The 24,824-nt window shown below is 40.6% G+C and overlaps 1 protein-coding gene across 16 annotated transcripts in view; it reads left to right on the top strand.

Moving 5' to 3' along the window:
- The window catches only part of SNCAIP (synuclein alpha interacting protein), a 138,396-nt gene extending 114,910 nt beyond the window's left edge, over positions 1-23,486 (top strand). For 10 of the 16 annotated variants that reach the window (XM_070569447.1, XM_070569444.1, XM_008530620.2 and 7 more), the window contains 6 exons: positions 509-634; positions 4,450-4,619; positions 9,544-9,636; positions 10,225-11,293; positions 12,583-12,653; positions 22,864-23,486. In XM_070569447.1, coding sequence (XP_070425548.1) covers positions 509-634; positions 4,450-4,619; positions 9,544-9,636; positions 10,225-11,293; positions 12,583-12,653; positions 22,864-22,948 — 1,614 coding nt within the window. In that variant the 3' untranslated portion in view covers positions 22,949-23,486. The remainder of the gene's footprint in view (positions 1-508; positions 635-4,449; positions 4,620-9,543; positions 9,637-10,224; positions 11,294-12,582; positions 12,654-22,863) is intronic. The other 6 variants (XM_070569452.1, XM_070569450.1, XM_070569449.1 and 3 more) reach the window with 1 other exon arrangement.
- The last annotated feature ends 1,338 nt before the right edge of the window (positions 23,487-24,824 follow it).

Below are 24,824 nucleotides of genomic sequence, written 5' to 3'. Positions count from 1 at the left end.
CTTTTTATAAGCCTGTTGATTGCAGGAGTTGTGGAATTAGGATGGCATGACTGAAACATTACAAACTTAAAAGTAGAAGCTAATTTATCCCAATAGTGCGAGGTGTTATAACATTCCTGAAGCCTACAGACAGTGTAACAAAGTAGCAAAAACATTGCCTTGGAATCAAAAGACTTGGATTCTGGTTCTAACTCAGGATCTGTCTAGCTGTGTGACTTTGAGGAGGTACTCAAACTTTCGGTGAGTCAATTTTCATCTATAGAATACGTAAGTAATAAGAGCATTTCTGAGGTAACTTCCTGCCCTTAAAATGCTCTGAGTGTTCCTCTTTCATTGGCTTCAGTCTGAGATTCATGGATTTTCAGTTCATGCTGAATGGGAATTTTCTCTTGATGTGGTAAGCTTGGTTACATCTAAGCTGAAATGTTGGAGTTTTGTTTTCCTCTGTCTTTACGTTAGACTTCTCTACATGATATTCCATTAACTTTAACTGTCTTTGTGTTTATAGGAAAAGATTCTTCTGTGGCTTCTTCAGTTTATGCAAGAACAGGGCATCTCGCTGGATGAAGTGGACCAGGATGGCAACAGCGCTGTTCACGTAGCCTCACAGCATGGCTACCTCGGGTGCATACAGGTATACAAGCCTTGCTTCTTTGAAGAGAGAAATGAGTTTATTAAGTAATAAAACAAAAAAAATGGAAATTTTGTTCACTGGGAGAATGTCTGAATTAAATCAGCTTTTTTTATTATGGTAGACAATAAGGAATTATATTAGTATATTTGCATTTCCAGAAATCCACACAGACAGAGGCATAAATAGCCCTACAAGTTTTTCCTTGAATGTCACAGGGTGTTGAAAGGGCCTATTCCTGCTTTCTCAGCATTACTCTAAGATCCCAATGCTGAGAACAATAGATATTAAGTACCCCCATGTTCTCCAGACAGCAGGAAACCACCAGACTGACATCTCTCAGTTTCTCAAATGGAAGACGATTCTTGCTATCATTAGCATGCTTCTCATTCCAGGTGTATGAAAAACAGGACAGATTTTTCAAGAATGGATTAGAAGAAGTCTTCGGAGTAGGGCATAGTAGGCTAGAGAGAGAGTACTGTGGGTTTCTTCCTTTCTCTATAGGAAGGCTGAGCTTCTCTAATGCATTGAAAATGCTCACAATTGATTACATGGAGGCCTTAGATATTGATCCCTTCAGCCCTTGGGCAGGTTGGGCAGGGCCTTGGTTGGCCAGCCACTCCACCCACCAGCCTCAGGCGGCCTCATCCTTTTAGCCCAACATGCCTTACAAATATTATCAAGTTCTATGTGTGCAATGATGTAAAAAGGTTGGAAAGCAGAGCCCAGGAGAGGGGAGGGAGGTTCTTTCCCTTGCCCCAAGCCACCTGAGGGGGCACTCCAAGGGGGCTACCTAGAGTACGTGGGGTTCATTCCTACAAGAAGAGTCTGCATCTCATCCCTCAGCTGAAGACAGAGCTTTGTGAGGCTGAGCCAAAGCCATTGCCGCCGTCATAACAGCACGGGGTGGGAGAGCACAGTGAGGGGCCCCAGAAGTTTGGGGCACATGTGAATGTAAAGATTGGATAGACCTTTTCACCTAGAAAAATTTTGAAACCCTCGTCACAAAGCAAAGAGAGAGGCTAGCCAAAGAGAAGGAGGAAGAGCAGATAAAAGAGGAGTGACAGTGTGAGGAGAGGACAGGCTTTGAACTGGAAACAAGGTTTAGATTTGGCCTGGAATTTAATTTATGAACAGAAATCGTAATTACCAGAATCAGACCAATCGCACCATTCTGATCATTGAAAATGACCCAACATCTTTGGATTTATTCCCACATCTGCCTGAGATGTGGGAAAGGGTCATTGATAACATATGGCTGAAGGCCATGATTAGAGAAAGTGCTTTTATCTCACCAAGTTCATAAAGTTCAAAATACGTTATGTGTATATAACAACTCTAGGGAAGCAGCACTCATTTTTGCTTTATTATATGTTGTTTCTTTTATTGCAAACTCAACGTGCTCATTTATTTAAGTACTTACCGACATCCTACTATGTGCTAGGTAGACCATCTGAAAGAGAAGCTGGAGCAAGTGAGACCAGTTGCTCAGGCAGGTAGAGGAGACTCAAGAAATGACAGGATAATATATAGAAAAGCTGTGAAAGTAAAGGCAAGAAATTAACAAAACCAAAAAGCAGAGGTAATAGCAGAAAGCTCTCTACAGTGTCTACTCGCATACAACTGCTCTCAGGAGAGCTCAGTTGACAGGAAAGATTCCAAATGTCTGAAAGTTTCCCCACTACTGTTGGCAAAGCATGCGTCTTCTAATTTAGGGCACCAAGCTGTAAAAGGAGCAATGAGAAATTGGAGACTATAGAAAAGAGAGAAAATTGAATTATTACCAGGATCTACAGAAAGATGAAAGGAATAGAATTATTTTTTGTGGAGGAAAAATAATTGAATAAAAGCTGAAAACTTCATTTTTCCGTTTAACAAAACACTCTATATCTAAGTCTTGAAATAAACTTTTTTTTGTTAGCTAATAAATGACTGAAAGCCAAAGAAAACCAGCTGATACCCCTAATTCTGTTTGAGATTTCTGTTATTTTTCTTTTTAATATATGAAGAGAGGTGATCTGTCCTTTCAGAGCACTCATCACTCCACTTAACACAAATGATATTTTTGGCACTAGATCCATGGATGTGGAAACTTGGATAATCTTGGAAGCGGGTCTATCCACTGGGTGTGAGATTGAAAAAAAAAAGATACAAAGAGACTGCAAGTAGAAGGCGGGGTAGCAAGGGCCTTTATGAGGTGAGGAGGGGACTGAGTATGGAAAACATTGGAAAGAAAAGTGCAGAGGCCAGAGTCAGGGGAGCAATAACAATGTGTGTACACTGAGTCTCTTGGAGAGCTAGAGGCTGAGGTGGGCTCTGTGACACTCTTGTGAGGGGGGTGGCAATGGCTTTATGGCAGATTGACCTTTCATGGTGAGTGATCATAAACCAAAAGGAAAATGAAGCTTGTTAATGACCTCTGCGTCTAAATAGTCTAGGAATTTAAAAATTACAAGTATTGCTTATGGAAAACATATTACCTCTTACTAAAATAAATCCAGAGGTCTACATTCGCATCTTGAGAGTGTCAAAGAATATGTCAGATTGTGACAGTTGATTAATATTGATGTAAGACCTTTTTGTGGAATCTAATGTCATTACAGCATAAATACAAAAGAGTTTTGATTATTTTTTAATTAATGATGGGTCAGCCATGCTCCATCAAATCTCTCTCTCTCCTCTATTAATGATATTTTGGCCAGATCCCATAACTTGCTGCTTGTTTTTGACTGTTAACATTTACTCCAAACCAGTTTAAAATCTCAGTTCTTATTTCTGATTCAAAGCATTCTCCTCCTCAACCCAGGTTAGACTCAGGATTTAAGGGACTCAGCATGCAGAGTGAGGCATAATCATCTTTTTATACATCATGTTAGCACCTATTCTCCTCTTTCTTCTGGGCTCCAACGTTGGGGACAAAGAGGAGGTCCCGGAGAAAGTAATCAACTGTCTCTTTGCTTAATTGGGAAAGGTCATGGCACTCTCCCTGCAAGTTACAATTGCTTCTTTGGCTCCCTATGGTTTGCCGCTGGTGCCTTCTGTGGCAGCCTTCAGATGCTGACTCTTTGGTGGGTGTGGTGGGTGGAGTCTTCAGAGGACCATCTGGAGCCTCCCCACTGATACCTGATGTGGGAGATCTGTCCCCAACCTTATGCCCTCCTCCCCCATACAGTTCCCTCCACCTGTGTTGCACCACACTACCTCCTGCTGCTGCAGAACCCTCTCCATTTTAGTAGGGTGATAACAAGCTCACCCCCAGCTCCCTTCGACAACGTCTGCTCAATCCACAGGTTATATCCTTGCCATGATACATGGTGGGAGTGTGGGCTGCTTCACAGCCTCTGCCATGTCATTTCTCTCCAGTTCTTTTATTCCTGATTGGGTAGGCTCAGCAAGAGATCAAGTGTGCTGTCCAAGCAGATAGAAACAGGTAAACAAAATTCCACTCTCCCCTTCTTACAGGCACCCCCAACTTTATAAACCCCCCACGGAAAGAAACAAAGCATCTCACCCAGACACTGCTCCCTCAGGACAGCAGCAGGCTCCTCCCCTTCCTAGTCTCCTTCTGAGGCTGGGTGGGATTGTCAGTAGTTGGACTGGTTCTGCCACGTCTTTGTAGGCCCTGAAGGGAAGTGTCTGATACCGACTGCTGAAAGCTCACAGAGCCTCTCTTTCGTATGGGCTCTCACCCACCCCTGGCTCTACTACCTGGGTTAGGAATAACAGGAAAAGTTCCATTCAACCTTCTGTTGCAGTCATTAAAAAGTAAAATTTAGAGAGAGCTCTTGATACAATCACGTCTCTGCATCTTCTGACAGACCTTGGTTGAATATGGAGCAAATGTCACCATGCAGAACCACGTGGGAGAAAAGCCCTCCCAGAGTGCTGAGCGCCATGGGCACACCCTGTGCTCCCGGTACCTGGTGGTGGTGGAGACCTGCATGTCACTGGCCTCTCAAGTGGTGAAGCTAACCAAGCAGCTAAAGGAGTAAGTGGCATATTCGTTCCATGAGAACAAAGTCATCGTTGTACTGAGGTTTCAGCCAAGTGCTTTGGTAAGCTCCCCTCACACCAGTTGTTTGGGGAATTCCTAGCAGCCTCCTCATCTTCTTTTATTCCTCCATCCCAAGTCCTCAAGGCCGGAGTTCACGCTGGAGATGCCATCTCTGCAGAGGCAAATGAGATTTAAACAAAAAAAGGCCAAGCAAGCTTCCTAAGCAGGGAATTTAAGCCTGGTGGACAAGGAGAGAGAGCCACTCTCTGTGTTCACATCTCAGGGCCAGATGACATAGCAGGGCATGGAAAGCAGACACGGGCATCACCCCGAACTTCTGTTCTTAATATTCTAGTAAATCATAAAGAGCACGAGAGAGTGAAAAAGGCTGCTTTTCCAGTGAGATGGCCAGTTTTCCACTTTTCTCCAAAAGAAAAATTAATATTTTGGAAATTACATACAGATAACCTGGTAACCATCACCAGCAAATTTATTGTAAAAATTGAGCAGACAATTCATGAATCCTCAGAATCTAAAATAGTGCTCAGTCAGCATGATGTTGCTTAAAGCACTCTATGTCTAGTGAAAGTCAGTTCTTTTCTTGATGAGGTTATTAAACTGGTGCACATTACCGAGCTGGATGTCAGGGAAGCATTTCTGGGAGGTTGTCATGATATGCTTGAAGAAAGGGGGCCAGCGGAGAGGCCATCAGGTAAGTCTCCAGTGGGTTGAAGGATTAAGGAGCTGACGTCCAGCTGAAGGGACCCTGGTCAGCCCTTGGAAAATATACCAGTCAAATTACAACTGCCATGGTGGGGAGGGATCACTAAAAATGGGAATCAGTGTTCCAAGTAATGTTAACAGATTAGGAGGATAAACCTTAAACATTAAATTTTAGAGGAAAAATACAAAGTCTTTAAGTTATTAAAAATATTGGTTTTTTTCTCATACCGCTCATTTGGAAAAAGACCTAGGGTGGGTGGGAGGCCTTAACTGATTGTAAATGTAATTCACACAACCATATGACAAGACCTTGGACCCTTGGCTCTTCTCCCAGCTTGGGGAAACCTCCTTTCTCTCTCTACTTTCGCTCTTGCCTTAGAGGCACAGTCTCTGCACCCCTCTGGCCCTCCCCCTCGCAGTACCTAGAATACTCTCTTTAATGAGTTTAGGCTTTTACTAGAAAATTTTTTTTTTAATTTAAAACTTAAAAATTAAAGAGAGTACCTCCAAGCATCCTCCTCCCAGTTGCAGAAAACTCCCCTGGGGCAGGTAAGCTAGGTGAGTTTGAAGGGCTGGATGGAATTGAAGGGAAAATGCACACAAATTCATAACTCAGTAAGTTCTCTTTCCACAGCAAACATACTTGTAGACGTGTCTTTATGTACATATATAGGTATTTCTAAAAATAAGTTCCTAGAAAGGGAATTGCTAGAACAAAGGGCACGTGTATTTAAAATGTGGTTAGATGTTCCCCAATATCCTTCCAAAAATGTTGTACCAATGTCCACCCCCCCGGTAGCATATGGATATATGCATCAAGAGGAACTTTAAAATGATCCAATAGACAGTTTTTTCTGAAGGTTCATACTTAGAGAAAAGATCACAAAACATTCTCCTCAGTCTCCATACCATGGAGTCTGAGAAGCTTTCGTGATCTATGATAGCTGTTTTATTGGTGAACTGTTCAAAGTCAGCGTCTTGGCTGCTCTCTCTGTTGATGATCCTGAGACAAAATACACATGTATGCTAATAGACTTCAGTTCTTCCATTGTCTCTAAAGCTGAACGCTGTAGACAGTTGCAGTTAGGCCAATGACCAGATAAAATATGAGAGGTTACATTGTAGACCCTAGTCGTTTACTTACTGTGTGCCTCAGTAAGGTTGGCAAAACTAGAAATGAACATAGAAATCCACTTCCTACTGTCACAGTACACTGTACCTTTCATGCTCCAGGGCTCCAGTAACATAGAAAGGTGCAGGAGGAAGAATGGAAAACATGAGTTTTTCCAGTCTAAAATTCTGAGTGGGAGATAGTCTTGAGTGCCTTATTTTACTGGAATACCTTGACCAACTCCTTATAGTTAATAAACATAGTCACTGTTTAGAAATGACAGCCTTCAGTTCTGTTGAAGTCCTAGTCTACAAGCCTAGGCATTATGGGTTGAATTGTGCTCCCCCCAAAAAATATGTTGGAGTCCTAACCTCTAGTATCTCAGAATGTGACCTTATTTGGAGATAGGGTTTTTACCAAAGTAATCAAGTAAAAATGAGGTCATTAGGCTTGGCCCTAACCCAGTATGACTGGTGTCCTAATAAAAGGGGAAGATTTGGACTCAGAGACAGACACACAGAGAGAGAACACCATGTGAACAGAAAGGCAGAGATCAGGGTTCTATGTCTACAAGTCAAAGAGCGCCAAAGATTGCCAACAAACCACCAAATGCTAGGAGGGAAGCGTGGAACAGATTCTCCCTCACAGCCCTCAGAAGGAACCAACCCTGCCAACACCTTGACCTCGGACTTCTAACCTCCAGAACTGAGAAAATAAATTTCTGTTGTTTGAGCACCGACTTTGTGGCCCTTTGTTACAGCAGCCCTAGCAAACTAATACACTAGGCATATGCTCTTATATTTTCATGTGTTTTATATATTCTTATTTCACATGCTCATGTATTGTAATTAAAGTCGATTAGTCCCTTCTGAGGGTTTCTTTAGAATCTGGAGAATAGAGTCTTTTTTTCCTCCATTCATATGTGGGATTTCAGTCATCAGTCAACCCAATTGCCCTCAAATAGTTTTCTCGATCGTGTCATAATTCACTTTGACACCTAATAAACCCCTTAAAAGCAGAGCATAATCTTTCTTCATCCATTTGAGCTCCTCACTAAGTATTTTTCTTAAAAATTTGACATGCAATACCAACTTGCAAAGTGGGAAAAGTAGAATGCTCTTCTGTATTTTTGCTTTTTATTCTTTCTTTAAACCAGAGTCAGCAAACTATAGACTATGGGCCAGATCCAGCCGACCATCTGTTTTTGTAAATAAAGTTTATTGGAACACAGCCACACACTATCATTTACATATTTTGCAGGGCTGATTTCATGCTACATAAGCAGAGCTGAGTAGTTGTGACAGAGACTGCATGGCTCACAAGCCTAAAATATTTACTATCTGACCCCTCCTGAAAAAGTGTGCAGTCTCCCGCTATAGACAATTCAACTTTCAATAGGTGAGTCTGGCAGAATAAGATGAGATCACAGACCTCTGTCTTGGGGATGAAATGCTAGGACTGAGACTGATCACTTCTGAGAAAAACAAAGAGAGTGCTTAGGGCTGATGGAAGAGTACTGTCTGAATCCGACCTCACAAGATTATTCTTAGGCAGCCGACAGTTGTTGAGTACATGCAGTGACACTTGGCAAGGAGAACACTGGACTTCTTCAAGCCAATATTGAAGATTCGGCAGTCATTTTAAGAACACTTGTAACTCATTCATTTAGTTCCATGTCCTGGCTCGTGAGAGCTGCTACCATTTTTGATGCTAATTGTATTCGTTTTCTATTCCTGTAACGAATTATCACACACTTAGTGGCATAAAACAATACAAGTTTATCTTACAGTTCTGCAGTTCAGAAAGCCAGAATGGCTGTCTCCAAACTAAAATCAGGCTCCACAGGCTACGTTCCTTTCTGGAGGCTGTAGAATGAGAGTCGGCTTCCTGCTCATTTGAGTTATTTGCAGAATCAGTTCCGTGAAGTTGTAGGACCGAGGTCCGAGTTTTTCTTGCTGGGGGTCAGCTGAGGGTCATGGCCAGCTCCTAGAGGCCATTGCATTCCTTGGTTCACAGCCCCTTCTTCCATCTTCAAAGCCAACAGCAGCAGGTGGAGTCCTTCTCGCACTTGTCTCTCTGACCTCCTATGCTCCTCCTCGTCACTATTAGAGATTCATGTGATTAGATTGGACCCACCCCAGTATCCAGGATCACCTTCCTGTTTTTGACATCAGCTGATAGGCAATGTTAATTCCCTCTGAACCTTAATTCCCTTTGCCATGTGAGGTAACATATTCACCCCTCCAGGGATTAGGATGTGATGGGCATCTCTGAGGGACACCACACTAATACTACAGAGTTCGGGAAATACTGCCTTTTCCTGTAAAGTCAGAATCAGTTTGATTTACTTTTTTCAAGTTTTATGATAGTATGTGTTTTCTAAGCAGATTTCACTTTCTGTAACCTGTGGCTTTTAACCTATTTTCTTAACTTTAAAGCACATTCTGGTACACATGTTTTTATGCCCAGAGTAAATTGAGTGTTGCCATATATTGTTTTCCCTTTATATAGGAAAATACCAAGTTATTTAATTGTTTTTACCCAACATGGAAATAGTTTGCCTGTTTTGTTTCATTTTGGTTTTTTCTGATTGCTAAATTAATACAATTACTTTAAAATTTCAAACAATTTAGAAAGAGTAAATAACATTTTGGAGTATATCCTTCAAGATTTTTTTCTTTGAGGTGTATGTGTATCTCTCTCTGTCTCTCTCTCTCTCTCTCTCTATATATATATATATACACACATATATATGTATATTAGGGAAACTTCTGTGTCATAAATATTCAAATATATTACCATTTTTAATAACTGCCTTCATAGAAATAATTATAAATTATTTACTCATTCTTATTGATGAGCATTTAGGTTACTTACAGGTTTTCTCTAATGTGAATAATAAACATCCTTTTGGATACTTTTGATCGTATCCTGAGGAAAATTTCTGAACTGTAAGGATGAAGATTATGCACATTAGTCAAGCTTTTGGATTTATTGCAACTTAGCATGAAAAAACGGATACCTACTAATTTATAGTAGTAGCCATGTATCAGAGAACTCATCTGTTTTGGTCTTTTTTCCCAGACAGACAATGGAACGTGTCACACTGCAGAACCAGCTCCAACAACTTCTAGAAGCCCAGAAATCAGAGGGCAAGTCACTCCTTTCTTCACCCAGGTAATACCAGGAGCATCAGTGGTTGGAGTTATTAAGAATCTTTAATCTCTGAGCCTTCTTTGGGACTTCCTTTTTATTTCTTTAAAGAATATTACAACAGAAAACATTTTATTTTTATAAAGAGGAATAAAAATGAGATGTCATAGGAAAAAGACACTGGACTTAGAGTCAGAAGACCTGAGTTTATCTGTGGCGCTATCATTTCTTCATTCCATGACTATAAAAAAGTCACTTACTCTTTCAGTCTTTTGTTTATTCATCTATGAAATGGGAATAAGGATAAGTAGGTTCATAAGGTTGTTGAGGATGGGATTAGTTGAGAAAATATGTGCAAAATTGATATTTAAACAGTAAACCATAGACAAATTTAGTAGTCATAGAATAATGTATGAGGCATACTATACTTTGGTTATGGCTACCACTATGGAGTATTTGGAAACTGCTTGAATAGACGTTAAGTGATTATTCTTATTCCAATCTTACTGACTTTTAAGTGATTAGTGGCAGTAAAGGCCATACAATGACTTATGACCGAGTCATTTTAACCCAATAGGAAATCATCTCATGTGTCCTTCATCCTCTTTTCAGTTCACCATCCTCTCCAGCTTCCAGAAAGTCCCAGTGGAAATCCCCAGATGCAGATGATGAGTCTTTAGCCAAAAGCAAACCAGGAGTCCAAGAGGGGATTCAGGTTCTTGGAAGTGTGTCAGCATCCAGCCGGGCTAGGGCCAAAGCAAAAGATGAAGATTCTGATAAAATCCTACGCCAGTTACTGGGAAAAGATATCTCAGAGAATGTCTGTGCCCAGGAAAAGCTGTCCTTGGAATTCCAGGATGCTCAGGCTTCCTCTAGAAATTCAAAGAAGATTCCTCTGGAGAAGAGAGAACTGAAGTTAGCCAGGCTGAGGCAGCTGATGCAGCGGTCACTAAGTGAGTCCGACACAGACTCCAACAACTCTGAAGACCCCAAGAGCACACCTGTGAGAAAGGCTGAAAGGCCCAGGCCACAGCCCATTGTGGAAAGTGTAGAGAGTATGGACAGCGCAGAAAGCCTACACTTGATGATAAAGAAACACACCTTGGCATCAGGACGCAGGTTTCCATTTGGTATCAAGGCCTCCAAATCTCTGGATGGCCATAGCCCATCTCCCACCTCAGAGAGCAGTGAACCAGACTTGGAATCCCACTGTCCAGGCTCAGGGACTACTCCCCCAAACCAGCCATCTGGAGACTCCACTCAGCCCAGCCCTGACAGCACTGCTGCCCAGAAAGTGGCCACGAGTCCCAAGAGTGCCCTCAAGTCTCCATCTTCCAAGCGCCGGACATCTCAGAACTTGAAACTCAGAGTTACCTTTGAGGAGCCTGTGGTGCAGATGGAGCAAACTAGCCTTGAACTAAATGGAGAGAAAGACAGAGATAAGGGCAGGACCTTTCAGCGGACCTCCACAAGTAGTGAATCAGGGGATCAACTGAAAAGGCCTTTTGGAACCTTCCGATCCATTATGGAGACACTAAGTGGCAACCAAAACAATAATAATAACTATCAGGCAGCCAACCAGCTGAAGACCTCCACATTGCCCTTAACCTCACTTGGAAGGAAGACAGCAGATGCCAAGGGAAATCCCACGAGCTCTGCTAGCAAAGGAAAGAATAAGGCAGTGAGTGTTCTTTCGAGAATATCCATTTTTTTCTTTTGAATTAATTATGTTGTTCCTAACACTACAGATTGATGATCTTTGCCACCTTGAGGGAATCCCCAGAAAAATTCCAAAGGGAAGCACGGAAAGCCAAATTCGTGTGTTTCTAATGAGATCTGTCACTTTAGAGTACATACCCTTTGCTCTTCCTTTGGAAAATACTCTAAGAGAAAAAGATTGAATAAATCACAGGAGATTATCTTCTGGTCCCTAAACTTCCCTAAATAATTTGATCCTGGAGTATTAGGAATCCTAGACTGGGAAGCCTTTCTACGAGATTAGACTACTGACCAGTGTGAAATCAGGCCCTTCCTTGGCACTGATTCTGCCTCAGGAAGAGTTTGTTCTCCTCATGTGACTGGATAGCTTATTCTCAAGCCCAATTAAATAGCACGTAAATAGAAACTCTATTTCTAAAGACTTAACTACTCAACTTTGGAATGACCTTTGAAATGAATACTCCACAGGGACCTCCACATCGGCGTTTTATGAGGCAGGCCCCTAAGTGTTGATCAGGAAGCTATAACAGTCTGAAGTGCTTGCTAGTACACAGGGGATGGCAGAGTGTGCCATGAACTACATTTTATAATTGCTTTTATTGGAAAACCATGCACTATAATCTGGTTTAAGTCCAGTGAATAAGAGATATGAACACCTTTTTAAGCAATGTTTCCTGCATGTTCTGTGCATGCCGTGCCATCAAAAAATGGTGTAGCAGCCAAAATGTGAAACTCTCTGAAAATGGAAGGACCTAGAATATCCATCGTGCAATCTAGAGAGTCACAACCTACATAATTTATTATTTGCTATAAAGTAAAACCCCATTAGAGTGAGGTCTAAGAACTGTCCAAATTCTTTTCGTGACACCAAAATCAAGTTTTAGTTAATATCTCTCTAATTAATTGAACACCAATTTTAATCATATATTTTTTCCACCGTGAATTGTCTTTGTTATAAAGGACTTTATCATGTATTTGTTTCAGCCAGAAAAGTCACACTTGTGCCCCAAACACCAGATCCTTTGGGTTAAATATGTCCAAAGTTACATTGTTCAAATAAAACTTTTCCAAGTAACTGAATGGATTCTCTCATTCAGAAGTAGAAGAATTATGTCAGCAGTTCTCCATGCTCCTTAAAGGGTATACGAAGCTTCTGTCCTCTGTCTCCTGCATGCCTCCTGTTTATTGAGACCTGTGCATGTGCTGAGCTTGTTGCATGTTTTCAGATGACTCTTAATTGCACCTCTTTAGGAGATGTACAGCAGCTGCATCAATCTTTCCTCTAACCCGCTGATTGAAGAGCATCTGCGTAACTCTGCACGGTACGTGGTGCCAGGGGATGCATTGCGCGGCAGTCCCATGCCTTCGCTTTGAATTGCATGACCTTTTAAATTATGGTCCTGGAGCACCTTTAGCACGGGCCGAAACCAAGGAAGAAGAAAACCACAACTCTTCTCCCAAAGAGAAGCAGGCAGACTTGTAACTGGGCCTTAGAAAGGGAGCAAGCGCCCAGTTGGAGGGGCTTTATTCCAGCAGCAGAGGGCAGAGGAATATACTCCACTCACATATTGTGTTTCCCAGTTGATTTTGGCTTTCAGTCTTTGTTTAGTGGAGTCAAGTACCGAGTAAGTATAGAAAGTAAATTTCCTGTCCTGGGAGAATGAGTCAACCATGATCAGAATCAGAACTTTGAAAGAGAGCTGAGGTTTTATTTCATTGCTGATTATAGAGTGGAAGCTCCTTTCATCACCATTCTGTTGCCCTTGGGAGAAGCAAGGCCCTGCCATTCTGAAATTGCTCTAGCTGAGCATTTGGAACCACAATGCCAGTCAATGAGCCAATCTAGGTGTGCCCACCAGTAAAACAAGGGTCTTCCTCAAAGGAAATGTTTACGATTCAAAACGCATGGACTATGTACTTAAAAACATCCTCTTCAAGGTCCCCAGTGATTCAGGCACTCCTTGGGCAAAGTCCTGCAGCATGGCTTTCTTTCATCCCTCAGTAATATATATAACTCCCTGATAAAGCAGGAAACAGGGGAGGAGTAAAAAGAAAGCAGTCAAGGGAGAGTTAATGCAGTCAGTGCCTCTTGACTGGTTTATTTCAGAAGAGTTAAACTCCCAAACCCATTTTAAAAGGAGACTATCGCTTTTAAATCATTTAAATTAAATTACATTAAATTTATGTTAATCATTTAAATTAAAAGAAAAACATGACACACCTTTCAGCATTCTTCCAAAATCCTCCAAAATACTTGTGTGAATGTGTGTATGTGCATATATACAATTATACACACACAAATATGGGTGTATTTGCTGTCGGTATGAATTTTAGTTCAGAATACTAAGGTGCAAGAAATGTCACTCTCCTTTCTTTTCCCCTCTAAGTCAGATTTAATCTGCTCCAGGTCTCTATTCAGGCTAGAGGAAAAGAAAATCTCAGTCATTTTAGTGGGTGCCCCCAGGGGTCTTGTTAATTGAATAAGTTGAAGGAAGCACCTTGGAGCTTCGGTATTTACTGGTCACCAGTGTTCTGCTTGGGTCAGGCTCACGTGTGGCCTAAGTCTGGGCTGCTTCTGGCCACACTGGAGCAGGAAACCTTGGCCAGTGCTGAGACCCCAGTGCGTGGGGGTGGGAAAGAAATAGAAAAAAATCCCCATTCACTTCCCAGACATTGGTCTTGGCACACTTCTGATTCTCCCAACCTGTCTTCCCCACCCCCATACCCTTCTTTGTCCCCATCTTAGGTTGGATGTGTCTTCTGGTGCCTGGAAAATTCTGCTTTTGTCCCTAAACAGAAGTCACCAATGATACCCTGAGGGAGAGAAACACAAAGACTTGGCAAACTCTTTGGGAGGGGAAAGGAGAATGAATACCTCTCATTTCTTCCAGGCTCCTCCAGCACCTGGAAACAGGACAATTAGTATCACAGTAGATTCTCCTGCCAAAAATATTTCATCCTGTCTTTTTACAAGCAAGAGAACAAAGCTGAACAATCTACTATAATAGGATTATCAAAATCAGAGCACAAAAGGAGGTTATGGAGATATCTGACACTAGATTAACACCTACCTACTCAGTTTAAGGAACAGTCCTTCTGAAGGCTCAGTTTCGAACCCATCAAATTCACTGGTTATACATATTAACAGAGTTTGATTTCAGTGATAAACAGAATCCCAAAACTAAAAATATTGAGCGTATTTAAATAGCATCCTGACCTCTTCCCCTCCCTACCTTATAAATTAACTTATACTTCATCTTGGTTTTAGTTTGCCATGTGTTCCATAGAAAATGAAAACCCACTCATTTGTTCATGCTAGCAAGGGGGCAGGAGGGAGGGTCTCTCTGATTCACTCATAATCACACAGAGGCAGGGAGAGCCAGCCCAGTTCACTCCTCAGATGAAGAAAGGATGGATATCTCTAGGTGAAATAAAGGTTCCTCAGAGAAATTAAAACTAGCATGGGGATGTGGGCATGAGAAACACCTAATTGACTCTAGTGCCTATTCATTTTGCCTGTGGGACCCATAGAAAGAGCATCCCATAGAAAGATGCAAGAAAGAAAGGAACTCAAGTGTTCATCTGTCAGTGATGCCTTCAAATTTTGGCCCAAGAATTTGCTTGATGGCAACATGGCTCCTCTCGGATAGCAGGGATCATACAACTTTGGAAACCAACGGCAGTCATTGGGTTGGAGTTGGTTCCAAACCTTATGCCACTGAATGGCCCTATCAGGACAGCCCTTGGAGAAAGAGTGGGGCAGTGGACCCTCATTCCAGGCATACGTTGGAATCACATTTTAGTTTCTAAGAAATTTTTATTTTTCCTGGTAAAGGAAAAATAGGGGCAATAAATACAACATTTTAAAGAATGTTAGCCCTGTGAGGGGGTTCTCTTTGCTATTTGTTTTTCTAAATTGGTCATAGCTTGATAGCAAAGAATCTAAATTTCTTTTCAATGCCCTTTAAAATTAGATTCACCTCTATTACTTTGAACAGCTTTCCCAGTGTCTTTCAACTGCAGAGGATGACTTTGTCTATAACAAGCAGATTTATCTTTACGTTTTCTTATAAAAGATAAGTTGGTTTTGAGTTATTACAACTCCAAGAGAATGTTTGCAATTACTTGTCTGGAAATGCCAATGAGAGATTCATTTCCCAGAGTTTAAGTCTATCTGAGATCTGTAACACATGGAGTGAGTACTAGTTCTGGTTACTGACAAAGGGCATTGACCCTTGGCCACCACCAGTCACACCCTCTCTGACCACAGGGGCACTGGGACCTGATGAGTTAGCATCAGGAAACCCCTAATCCCAGCACCAGCATGAGAGTAAACTCCTTAAAAAGACATTAAGCAATAAACACCATTAATGTGAGTTTTACTGCCAAGGAATTAGTCACACTGGGAATATACATCCAGAGCCAAGAGCTAGTATCAAATATTTTGCATAGATGTCAAGGTTGTTCAACAAACACTTTAAAGAGAGGGGTATGTTTGGCTGAGGTGATGTCAGGCTATGGCAGTGGTCATCTGCTGTGTCCAATAGGAAGAGTTCAGGGTACCTCCCCGCCATTACCAACACACAGACACACACATTTCTGTCCTTATTGTCAGGACATGATACTAAACAGAAAAATGAGCAAAGATGTGGAAGACATTGGGAAAGGAGAGGTGAGGTCCTGGCTGAAAACTGTGCCAAGCAGAGCGTACCCCCAGGCCCAGTGAACAGCATTTCCAGGGTCATGATGGAAACATTCAGTCAGCACAAAAAGGGAATCGCTGATGCTGCTGACCAAATACATCCTTGCCATAATTTCTCTGGGTATAATAAAATAACCACATTTTAATTTTGTCTTAAATTTTCGACCTGAAAGTATTTCTTTTTAGCCCATGTGTTTTTTAAGGCTTCTTGAGGGACTAATCATATAATTACTCAGTCATAGGTGTATTACCAAGCTATTGAGAATACGATGAATGCATAATTCTACAGTGAACCCCCTAAAGCAGACCGAATCTTACCAACGTAACAGTTCGGAAAAGTTTGTTAAAGTGCTAATACTAAAGGGGTATTTAATAACACTACAGACATTAGAGTTTCTGCTCAAAAACTATGGTTTCAAGTTCTAAGTCCCGATCTGAAGTGTGTTTTTCTGTGTTTTCATTTCTTATATACTAGCTCAGGGGTCCAGAGCCAATCAGTCAGGAGGAGTTGATACCAGGTACCTCTGCTCCAGAAATCCCTAGAGTCTATCTGGCCTCCTTCCCCTCCACACCTCCGCATGTTTCCCCAGGTCTTCAGCGCTCCCTGCACAACTCTGCACCTCTCACCTCTACCTCTGCCTCCCCAGGGTTCAAATTAGTTTCAGAGAGGAAACTCTTATTTCATACTTTAGCTTTGTCCCTATGACTTGGAGGAGAAAGGAGACCCCAATCTTGAACCATTTCTCAAATTACATGAATTAAGTGACAGGTTCTCCTTTGAAACCAACTAGAGTTTTGCATTGTTGTTGGCTGTTGCATAGTAGCATCTTGTAGGAAAAAATGTCCATGTTATGGGAAATAGTTAAAATGATCAGATCTTTCCAGTGTCTGAGCACAACTTAGCAAACTCTTTATAAAAGCTGCCAGAGTTCCCAAGATTGATGAGAGCATGATTCACAAATGGAGGTTCTTTTCATAAGCTCCTCATACCCTCTGGAAAAAGAAAGCATATTCTGCCACAGGGAGATAGTGAAACAGAGTTTAGTATCAGAGCATGATGAGCTGAGACATAGAAAAAGCTATTGCAGCTAAGGTTCCATGTTCTGTCTTAAAGCACTGTCCTTGGAAGGCAGGAAATGAACATGTGGAACACTGATGAACTATAGGTAGGAGGGTGCAGAGGGGAGTTCTGCCCTGGAATCCAAAATCATATCACTAGAAGTACATTCTTTCAGCATGCTAATCCTGGTTTAAGTCTAGTCACAAAACTTAAGAACAAACAGCTCCCTTCTCCCACTTCCATTTTCTTTTCCTCACTCCTCCCAGGGTCCAGTTTTGAATTGTGTAACTCCAAAGGGGACACATGTTCTATTAGTGTCATATTTACACCACACATCTGCCACCACTAGGATGTCTTTGTATGTTAAAAGAGCAGGGCCTGTCTGTGAACTTTCTTACAGCCAGAGTTTTAAAGAGGCAGCAAGTCCTTTGAGGTTTAAAAGTACCATATAGAGACTTTACCCAGACACCTTCCAGTACCTTCGCCAAGCATCCCTGCCTCAACCACAGTCATTTGGGATTTTCCTTCCCATGCTGAGAACAGTGTAGATGTATAACCTTCCTGAGCACCACATCCCTGGATCGCCAGAGCACTCATTTCAACAGTATCTTTAGCTCTAAGTTGCACATTTTGCTGTGCCAGAATAAGACCTGGTCCCTTCATTCAGCGAGATCAGAATCAAGAGAGAATTAAAAGAGGATATGGTTAAAACATAGTAAGCCCCATGAAAGGTCTAAGAATTCCATGAGAGCAATGACCATCGATACCCCCATTTATACCCCCAGTGTCTATCTTGGTGCCTGGCACATGGTAGGGACATCATAAATGTTTGGAGAGAGGGAGAGCCAGAGAAAGGAAAAGAGGAAGAAGAGGGAAAAAGAAATAAAACAAAAAGGACTGAGTTTGTCATCCCACAGAAAGAATGATGGGCTCTGTGTAAATCTAGACCTTTGGCTTACATGTCCACAAGTCCTACCTACAGTGAGTTTCAGTTTGGGTACTTTGAGTACAAATTTCCAATCTTTGAGCCAGAATCCCATTTCTTAGTAGATGGGATTTATAGATATGCTCTCAGGAAAGCTCTGAAGGAGATCACAAAAACAGCCAAGTCTCCCTATTTTGGTTATCAGTGGAAATGTAGTGTATGCCTGTGGGCCATTTTAGACTGATCCTCTAAGTTAGTTGCTGTCTGGTCACCATGGGCTATGGAAATATGGAATCCATGCCTAGATGAGTCAGCGAGTTAAATTACTTGAAAAACTGTTATTTAAATTTAAGCCTTTTCTTCTTTCCAATTTTGGTCACTGAGAATGTGACTTCATATCCAAAAATGAAATCAAGGAGCAGCAAATTATCTGAATAATTCATGCCAGAATTACCCAAACACTTTGTTCTTTGAATACTGGTAATTCAGAACTAGGTAATTGAAGGGTCCTGGGAGGCTCGAATTATCCTGATATTCTTCAGATAAATGCCTCAGATTAACATTTTACTTGATATAGACTCAGAGCTAATCGTGCTGGGTTTTCTTGTACAGAAAGTGTTCTTTTTAGTGTTTTTGAACACAGCACCTCTTATATTAAAGAAAAATGCTCCATCAATGTCTAAATGATAGTATCCTTAGACTACAACCTAAGCCTTCTTTTTAACTTTTATTTTTTAACTTTTATTCACTCCCTGAATCAACCACTTGCTTTTAACTTGATATTTTTTCCCTAATATTCTGTACCCCTGAATAACACGCTCATACAGATTTTCAATTTTAGATATTATCTCTATTATCTGTTGGCATCCTACTATAGAAGATAGAAATGATAGCTAACACTTATAAAGCACCTACAGTGTACCAAAGAATATTCCAGGTGCTTTATGCATATTAACTGTTTTAATCTTCAATGACACAAGATGGTAGATACTATTATTATCCACATATTGCAGATTGGAAACCAAGACACAGAGAGTTTATGTATCTTGCCCAAGATTTCACAGTAAAGATGGCAATGAATTGTGGAGCTGGGGTGTGAACTCAATCAGTCTGGTTCCAAAATCCATATTCTCAATGATGAACCAAATTTGTCCAGCTCTACTTTAGCATCCAGCACTACCCCCCACCCCAGCACAACACACACCTACTTCTTTTTCCCACCATCAACATAGTCATATCACTCTTTGAGGTTAAATCAGATTCAGTGTTTGTTATTAGTATCGCTATCTAAATATTAATCACAGTGGATCTGTGCAGTGTACTATATTACACCTCCTTTCTCATATAACTTTATGTTTTCCCTGGAGACAATAATTTTGATTTCTTAGCTTGCAATTCATTTCTAAACACGCTGCTGGAGACAGAAATCAGACAAAAATTCAGGTATCAGACAAAAATCAGGTATCTCTCATTTTCAGTCTGTTCCTGGAGACACCCTCTTTCCTCCTGCCCTAGTCTGGACTGCTGCTGTCTACACAGCTGTCATCCTGGAGTTTCCTATATACATCATTCTAGGATTCCTTTTGCTTACCTCCTGTGAAGAGCCCTATTTCTTGAATCTGTCTTTTCCCATTTTTTGGTTTATTCTCTTGCTTTGGTAAACACATCTTCCTAACGCTAATTTTTTTGAGACTTTACTTGTCTAAAAATATCTTCAATTTGCCCTCATATGTATTAGGAACGTTTGGCTGGGTGTAGAATTCTGGGGAGGATATTATTTTCCCTTAGAGTCTTTTAAACACATTGTTTCCTTTTCTTCTTGTTTCTGATGTGTCTGTTGAGTAGCTCCTTTCCTCCCTGATTGCTAATCCCTTGGAAGCTTTTACAATTTTTCTCCTTATCCTCAGTATTTTGATTTCTTGGTGCTTTGCCATGATTCCGTTTTCATTCCTGGGGCGTGGGCACTCAGCAGTCTTTTTCAGTCTGGAAACCTATCTGCTTCAGTTCTGGGAAATGTTTTTATATAATTTCTTTGAAAATTTTCTTCCCTCCAATTTCTCTGTTCACTGTTTCTGCAAATCCTGTTACTCTCATGTTAGAAACACTGGACCAATCCTCAAATTTTCTAACTATTCTTCTGTGTTTACCCATGCTTTTGCTTTTTCTAGCTCTTTCTAGGATATTTCTGGAATGCTACCTTCCACCTTTCTACTTTTTATTTCTACTATAATAGTGCTAATTTCTACTAGCACTTCGTCAGTTTTCTCTTTCTTCCTTTTTATAGCATCATATATGCAAGACATTTAAATTTTACAATTAGTTACAAATACAAATCTATATTTTATCTTTCCTTTTTACAATAAAGGTGGCATACTATACACACAGTTTTTCTTCTTGCTTTATTTCACCTAACACCTTGGAGATCTTTATGTATAGTATAGAGAATCTTCATTCCTTTATATAGCTGTATATTATTCCATTGTATGAAGGAACTATTTTTAATCCTTCATTTTTACTGAGATTCTGGTATTTTTCTTGTTGATTTATAGCAGCTCTTTATATATTACATATTATGAAGATTAACCCTTTGTGATATGAATTGCAAACATTTTCCCCAGTTTTTCTTTTCTTGTTGTGGTTATAATTTTTTGAAGTTCTCATCACCTGCCTAATTTATCTCTATTCACGTTGACTTCCATTTCTCTGTTTATTTTGGTCTCTGTCTTTCATAGTAGTGCTTTCCTCATATGCCTGGTGATCCCTAACTCATTCATATTTAAGAACAAGACACTAAAGCTGAGTAGAAGCTCTGGCTTTATGGATGAGGCTTGTTGAATGGTAGATGTTGCTTCCCAGAAACTGGTGAGTACTAGGCTCTTTTCTTGGGAAACTCACTAATTGTCAGTATTTGTAGGTCTTTTCTCTTGGCCAGTTTATTTCTCAAGATAAGGATACTCCAGTCTCCTGCTAGGGCTCATAAACCTGATTGTTGGGATTCTGTGAGTCAAACTAGCAGGAGACGGGTTAAGAATTGTGTTCTATAGGGAGACTTTCACTTAATCTCATGATTTCCACATACTTCAGCTGAATTCAGAGTCTCTCTGGTTCATGCCTTCCAAACTGTAACCTCCCGTCTTCCTTCACATTGGAAAAGGAGCAGTCACCTGGCTGCATTGAGTCATGAAGGTAATCTAGGGTATGAACTGCTACTTCCAAAAATAAATTTCAAATAATCTTCCCACTTTCAGCACCCACACAGCACTCACTGTCCCTTCAGAAGTACCTGGTACTTCTAGTTCCTGTGTCTTGCAGTGCAAATCAGTTTGTTCAGGTGCCTGGCTGTAGGCTTAGATTTCTGCTCACAAAATCAATTCCACGTGTCCAGCCACCTTCCCGTTTCTGAAGTATTATTGACATTTTGTCTATCATCTCCTCTCCCATTTCCCTGATTCATTTATTTCTTTACTTTCATTTTAGAGTTATTTTGTAAGAAAGGGTGATAAATATGTGTGTTTAACCCATCATGTTTAGTTGAAAGTCCCTAGAACGTCTTTTAACCAACGAGATTTTTCTTTCACTTTCTTCCCTTCCTTGCCCATGGACAACTCTCTAAAGGTCTATTCAGAGGCATAAACAAAAATAAGAATTATAACTTTCAGAGGGTGATGATGATCAAATATTTACTAGAACACTGAGAATAGACTGCATGGTCTTTGTAAGCAAGCATGATTTTGAGGCTATAAAACGAAACTTGGGGTTCTCCATCCAAATACGTTCTCACGTTCACAAGTACCATTACCAGAAACAGTTTGTTTTTGTCTGGTGTAGCAACAAGAAGGAATTTAGTAATATATAGGTTTGCTCACCCTCAGGAGATAACTCCTGTCTGGAAGATTTTATACCCAGAATGGGACTAACATCTCATAAAAATGAATGCATCTACCCAAAAGGAAATTCACTTAAAAAGCAAAACTGTTCCAAGTCTTGAGCTTGTGCTTCTTTCCATAGGCTTACTGGGTATCAAGTATTGAGGGGGAAACAGCATTGTTGTTCCCTAGTTTCTTCTTTTTCCCATAGATTTACCTACTTATGGTCTTCTAACATGCTACTACTCAGAATCACATACTCAAAGAAAAAGCATCTTCTTTAAACTATTAATATTCAATATTATCAGAAAATAAAAGGTGTTACCAGTGAATCCATGTAAACTGTAAATATCTCTTGATTTTGCTTGACCAACAGTACTGTACTTCCTGTCTTGTTTGACTTTGATAAAATTGACTGTACAATTTTGCCTGGATTCCAATCACTATGATTGAGAAATTACTTCCAGAGCAAAATTAAAAACTGTTCACTAAGTGTGTCAGGGCCAGCCGGGTGGCATAGCAGTTAAGTTCATGAGCTCCACTTCAGCGGTCCAGGGTTCACTGGTTCAGATCCCGGGCACAGACCTATGCGCCACTTATCAAGCCATGCTGTGGCAGGCATCCCACATATAAAATAGAGAAAGATGGGCACAGATGTTAGCTCAGGGCCAATCTTCCTCAGCAAAAAAAGAGGAGGATTGGTGGTGGATGTTAGCTCAGGGCTAATCTTCCCCCCAAAAAAAAGGAAAAGAAAAAAGTTGTTTACTAAGTGTGTGTTATTACATGACTGTTGCTTTTATTGTTTAAAGTGTAGTTTATACGAAAAGAGAATAATTTGCCTACTGGAATGAAGTGTTCTTCAGTGTGGTTTGTGTGAGGATAATTTCCATTTTTTGTGAGCTGTTTAGTGGTGTTATACGTCTTGTAACTTGACCATAGTTTTATCTAATTTTGGCCTTGTGGTTTCTCTTCTGCTTAGGCATAATGCCATCAATAGAAAAGTGAAGAAATCCTACAGCATAAAGCACATTGCTGAGCCAGAACCAAAAGAACTCTTCCTGTAAATCACTTTTTTTATTCTCTCTCATTGCTGCCCTTTGGACACCATTGGAAATCTCTGGATTATCCTCTATGGAAATAGAACCAGGAGAACAATGCTTCACCAGCAGAAGAACAGAATATCAGAACGCCTTAAATTTATAATAGTAGACTATATCAGACACATTTTGGGATGATATTTGTAAATATAACTTGTTTTTAAAGAGATGCTGTTTAAAAGCATGATTGGGCAAATGTATGTTTTTTAAGACTGGATTGATTCAGCCTACCCACAGGACATTTACCAAGCCACTGACTCCATTTTGTATTTCATCAATTGCATGAGTGTTTGCTAATGTTGATTGAATTTCCCTTTCCCCATAATATGGGCAGTTTTGGCTCAGCTCCTCAATGAGACCAGGTCAGTGGTATTGCTTTCGGTCAAGAGTGTTTTTTTCTGTCATTTCTACTTTTGGTATAAAGGAAATAAAGCAATGTTAACAGTCACCTATAAGCTTGGGGTATCTACATTCAAATAAATCTGTGATGTTCTGATTTCTAAGGGATTTTGAGAGTATTTTGATTGCTGATATTTTATTTCAGGAACAAACTGCCCAGTTTAGCTGTTTTCCCATAGGGGTCAAATAAAACATTCTAGTTTTCATTAAGTACTAAAGGATCAGACAAGTATATAAAGTAAGTCAATTCCTTCTGTCTTCTCAAATCGCAGTGTTGACATGAGAAAATGCTAATGACAACTAAGGATTTAGCCCCTTCTTGGGTCACTTTTTTCTGCCTCTAACACATTATGAGGCCTGTCTAATCCCTTTAGGAGACAGTGTGGAGCCTGAGTTCATAACAGCCCTATTGTTGATGCAGCTTTTAATCCATGTAAGCAGTAAGTTCCAGATGGTTTCATCCTATCATGTAAAAATATATTTCTGTTGAAACTTCAAGAGTTTTATTTTCAAAGTGTTGGCATGGCCTATAAGAGGCTTGTCAAATTTTAGTCTGAAAGCAGAATGTATTCTTACTAGTAGGAGGGAGCACTATATGCTATTAACAGTTTCTAGCAATGTTACTGCAATCAAATGTGGACCATTCTGTATTCTGCGTGGACAAAAGACACCAACGTGCTGAATTATGAGGTAATCTTGCATATGTGAGTCCTCTGATAAATGTGGACTTGATGAGATGCAGTGAGGTATAGAAGAAGGAGCGAATATTTAAATGCCTTTTATGTATCAGCCACGCTTATGTGGAGATATTATTACTGTCATTTTATAGATTACAAAATTAAAGTTCAGAAAGTTTAAGTCCTGTGTCCAATGTAACACTACCGGTAAATAGCAGAATTGGCTTTGGTGCACATTTACTTATCATCCCACTACACTGTCTGTCTGTCCTGCATTATGCTATCTCCTTAGTGAGTTGCCCACTGGACTAGTACACAGGAAGCATGAATAGTGAAATTGGCTCTACTTCTGGACAACTCTTTCATCTTGGGCAAGGGACATTACCTCCTTGATAAAGCTGGAAAAGGTCAAGACTGGCCTACACACACATCTAGGAGGCAGGCTCCTTCCAACTTACAGAGCAACATGTCTATGAATTTCCCCAGTTTTCTCTTTCCTTGTTTGGGTCCTGTGAGTTCCTGTTTTTAGAGCCTGGTGCTGTGTGGGTCTGCATTCTCACATTGTCTTTTCCTCAAGTGAGATGCCCTATTCTGGTTTTGGCCCCTTGGCTTCTTGTGCCCTCGTTGATTGCTTCCTTACATTTCACTGCTCTGTCCTAGTGCTTGATTTCTAATAGAGAATATATGGCAAGCTCATGTGAAACATGGATTCCTACATTTTCTGCTTGGTGCAGAGGAGGTGACACTGGAGTCACACATGAGTCAAC

Source organism: Equus przewalskii, chromosome 13 (assembly GCF_037783145.1).
Source record: "Equus przewalskii isolate Varuska chromosome 13, EquPr2, whole genome shotgun sequence".
Classification (NCBI taxonomy): domain Eukaryota; kingdom Metazoa; phylum Chordata; class Mammalia; order Perissodactyla; family Equidae; genus Equus; species Equus przewalskii.
The sequence above is the reverse complement of the archived record's forward strand: the minus strand, read 5'-3'. Positions and strand labels throughout refer to the sequence as shown.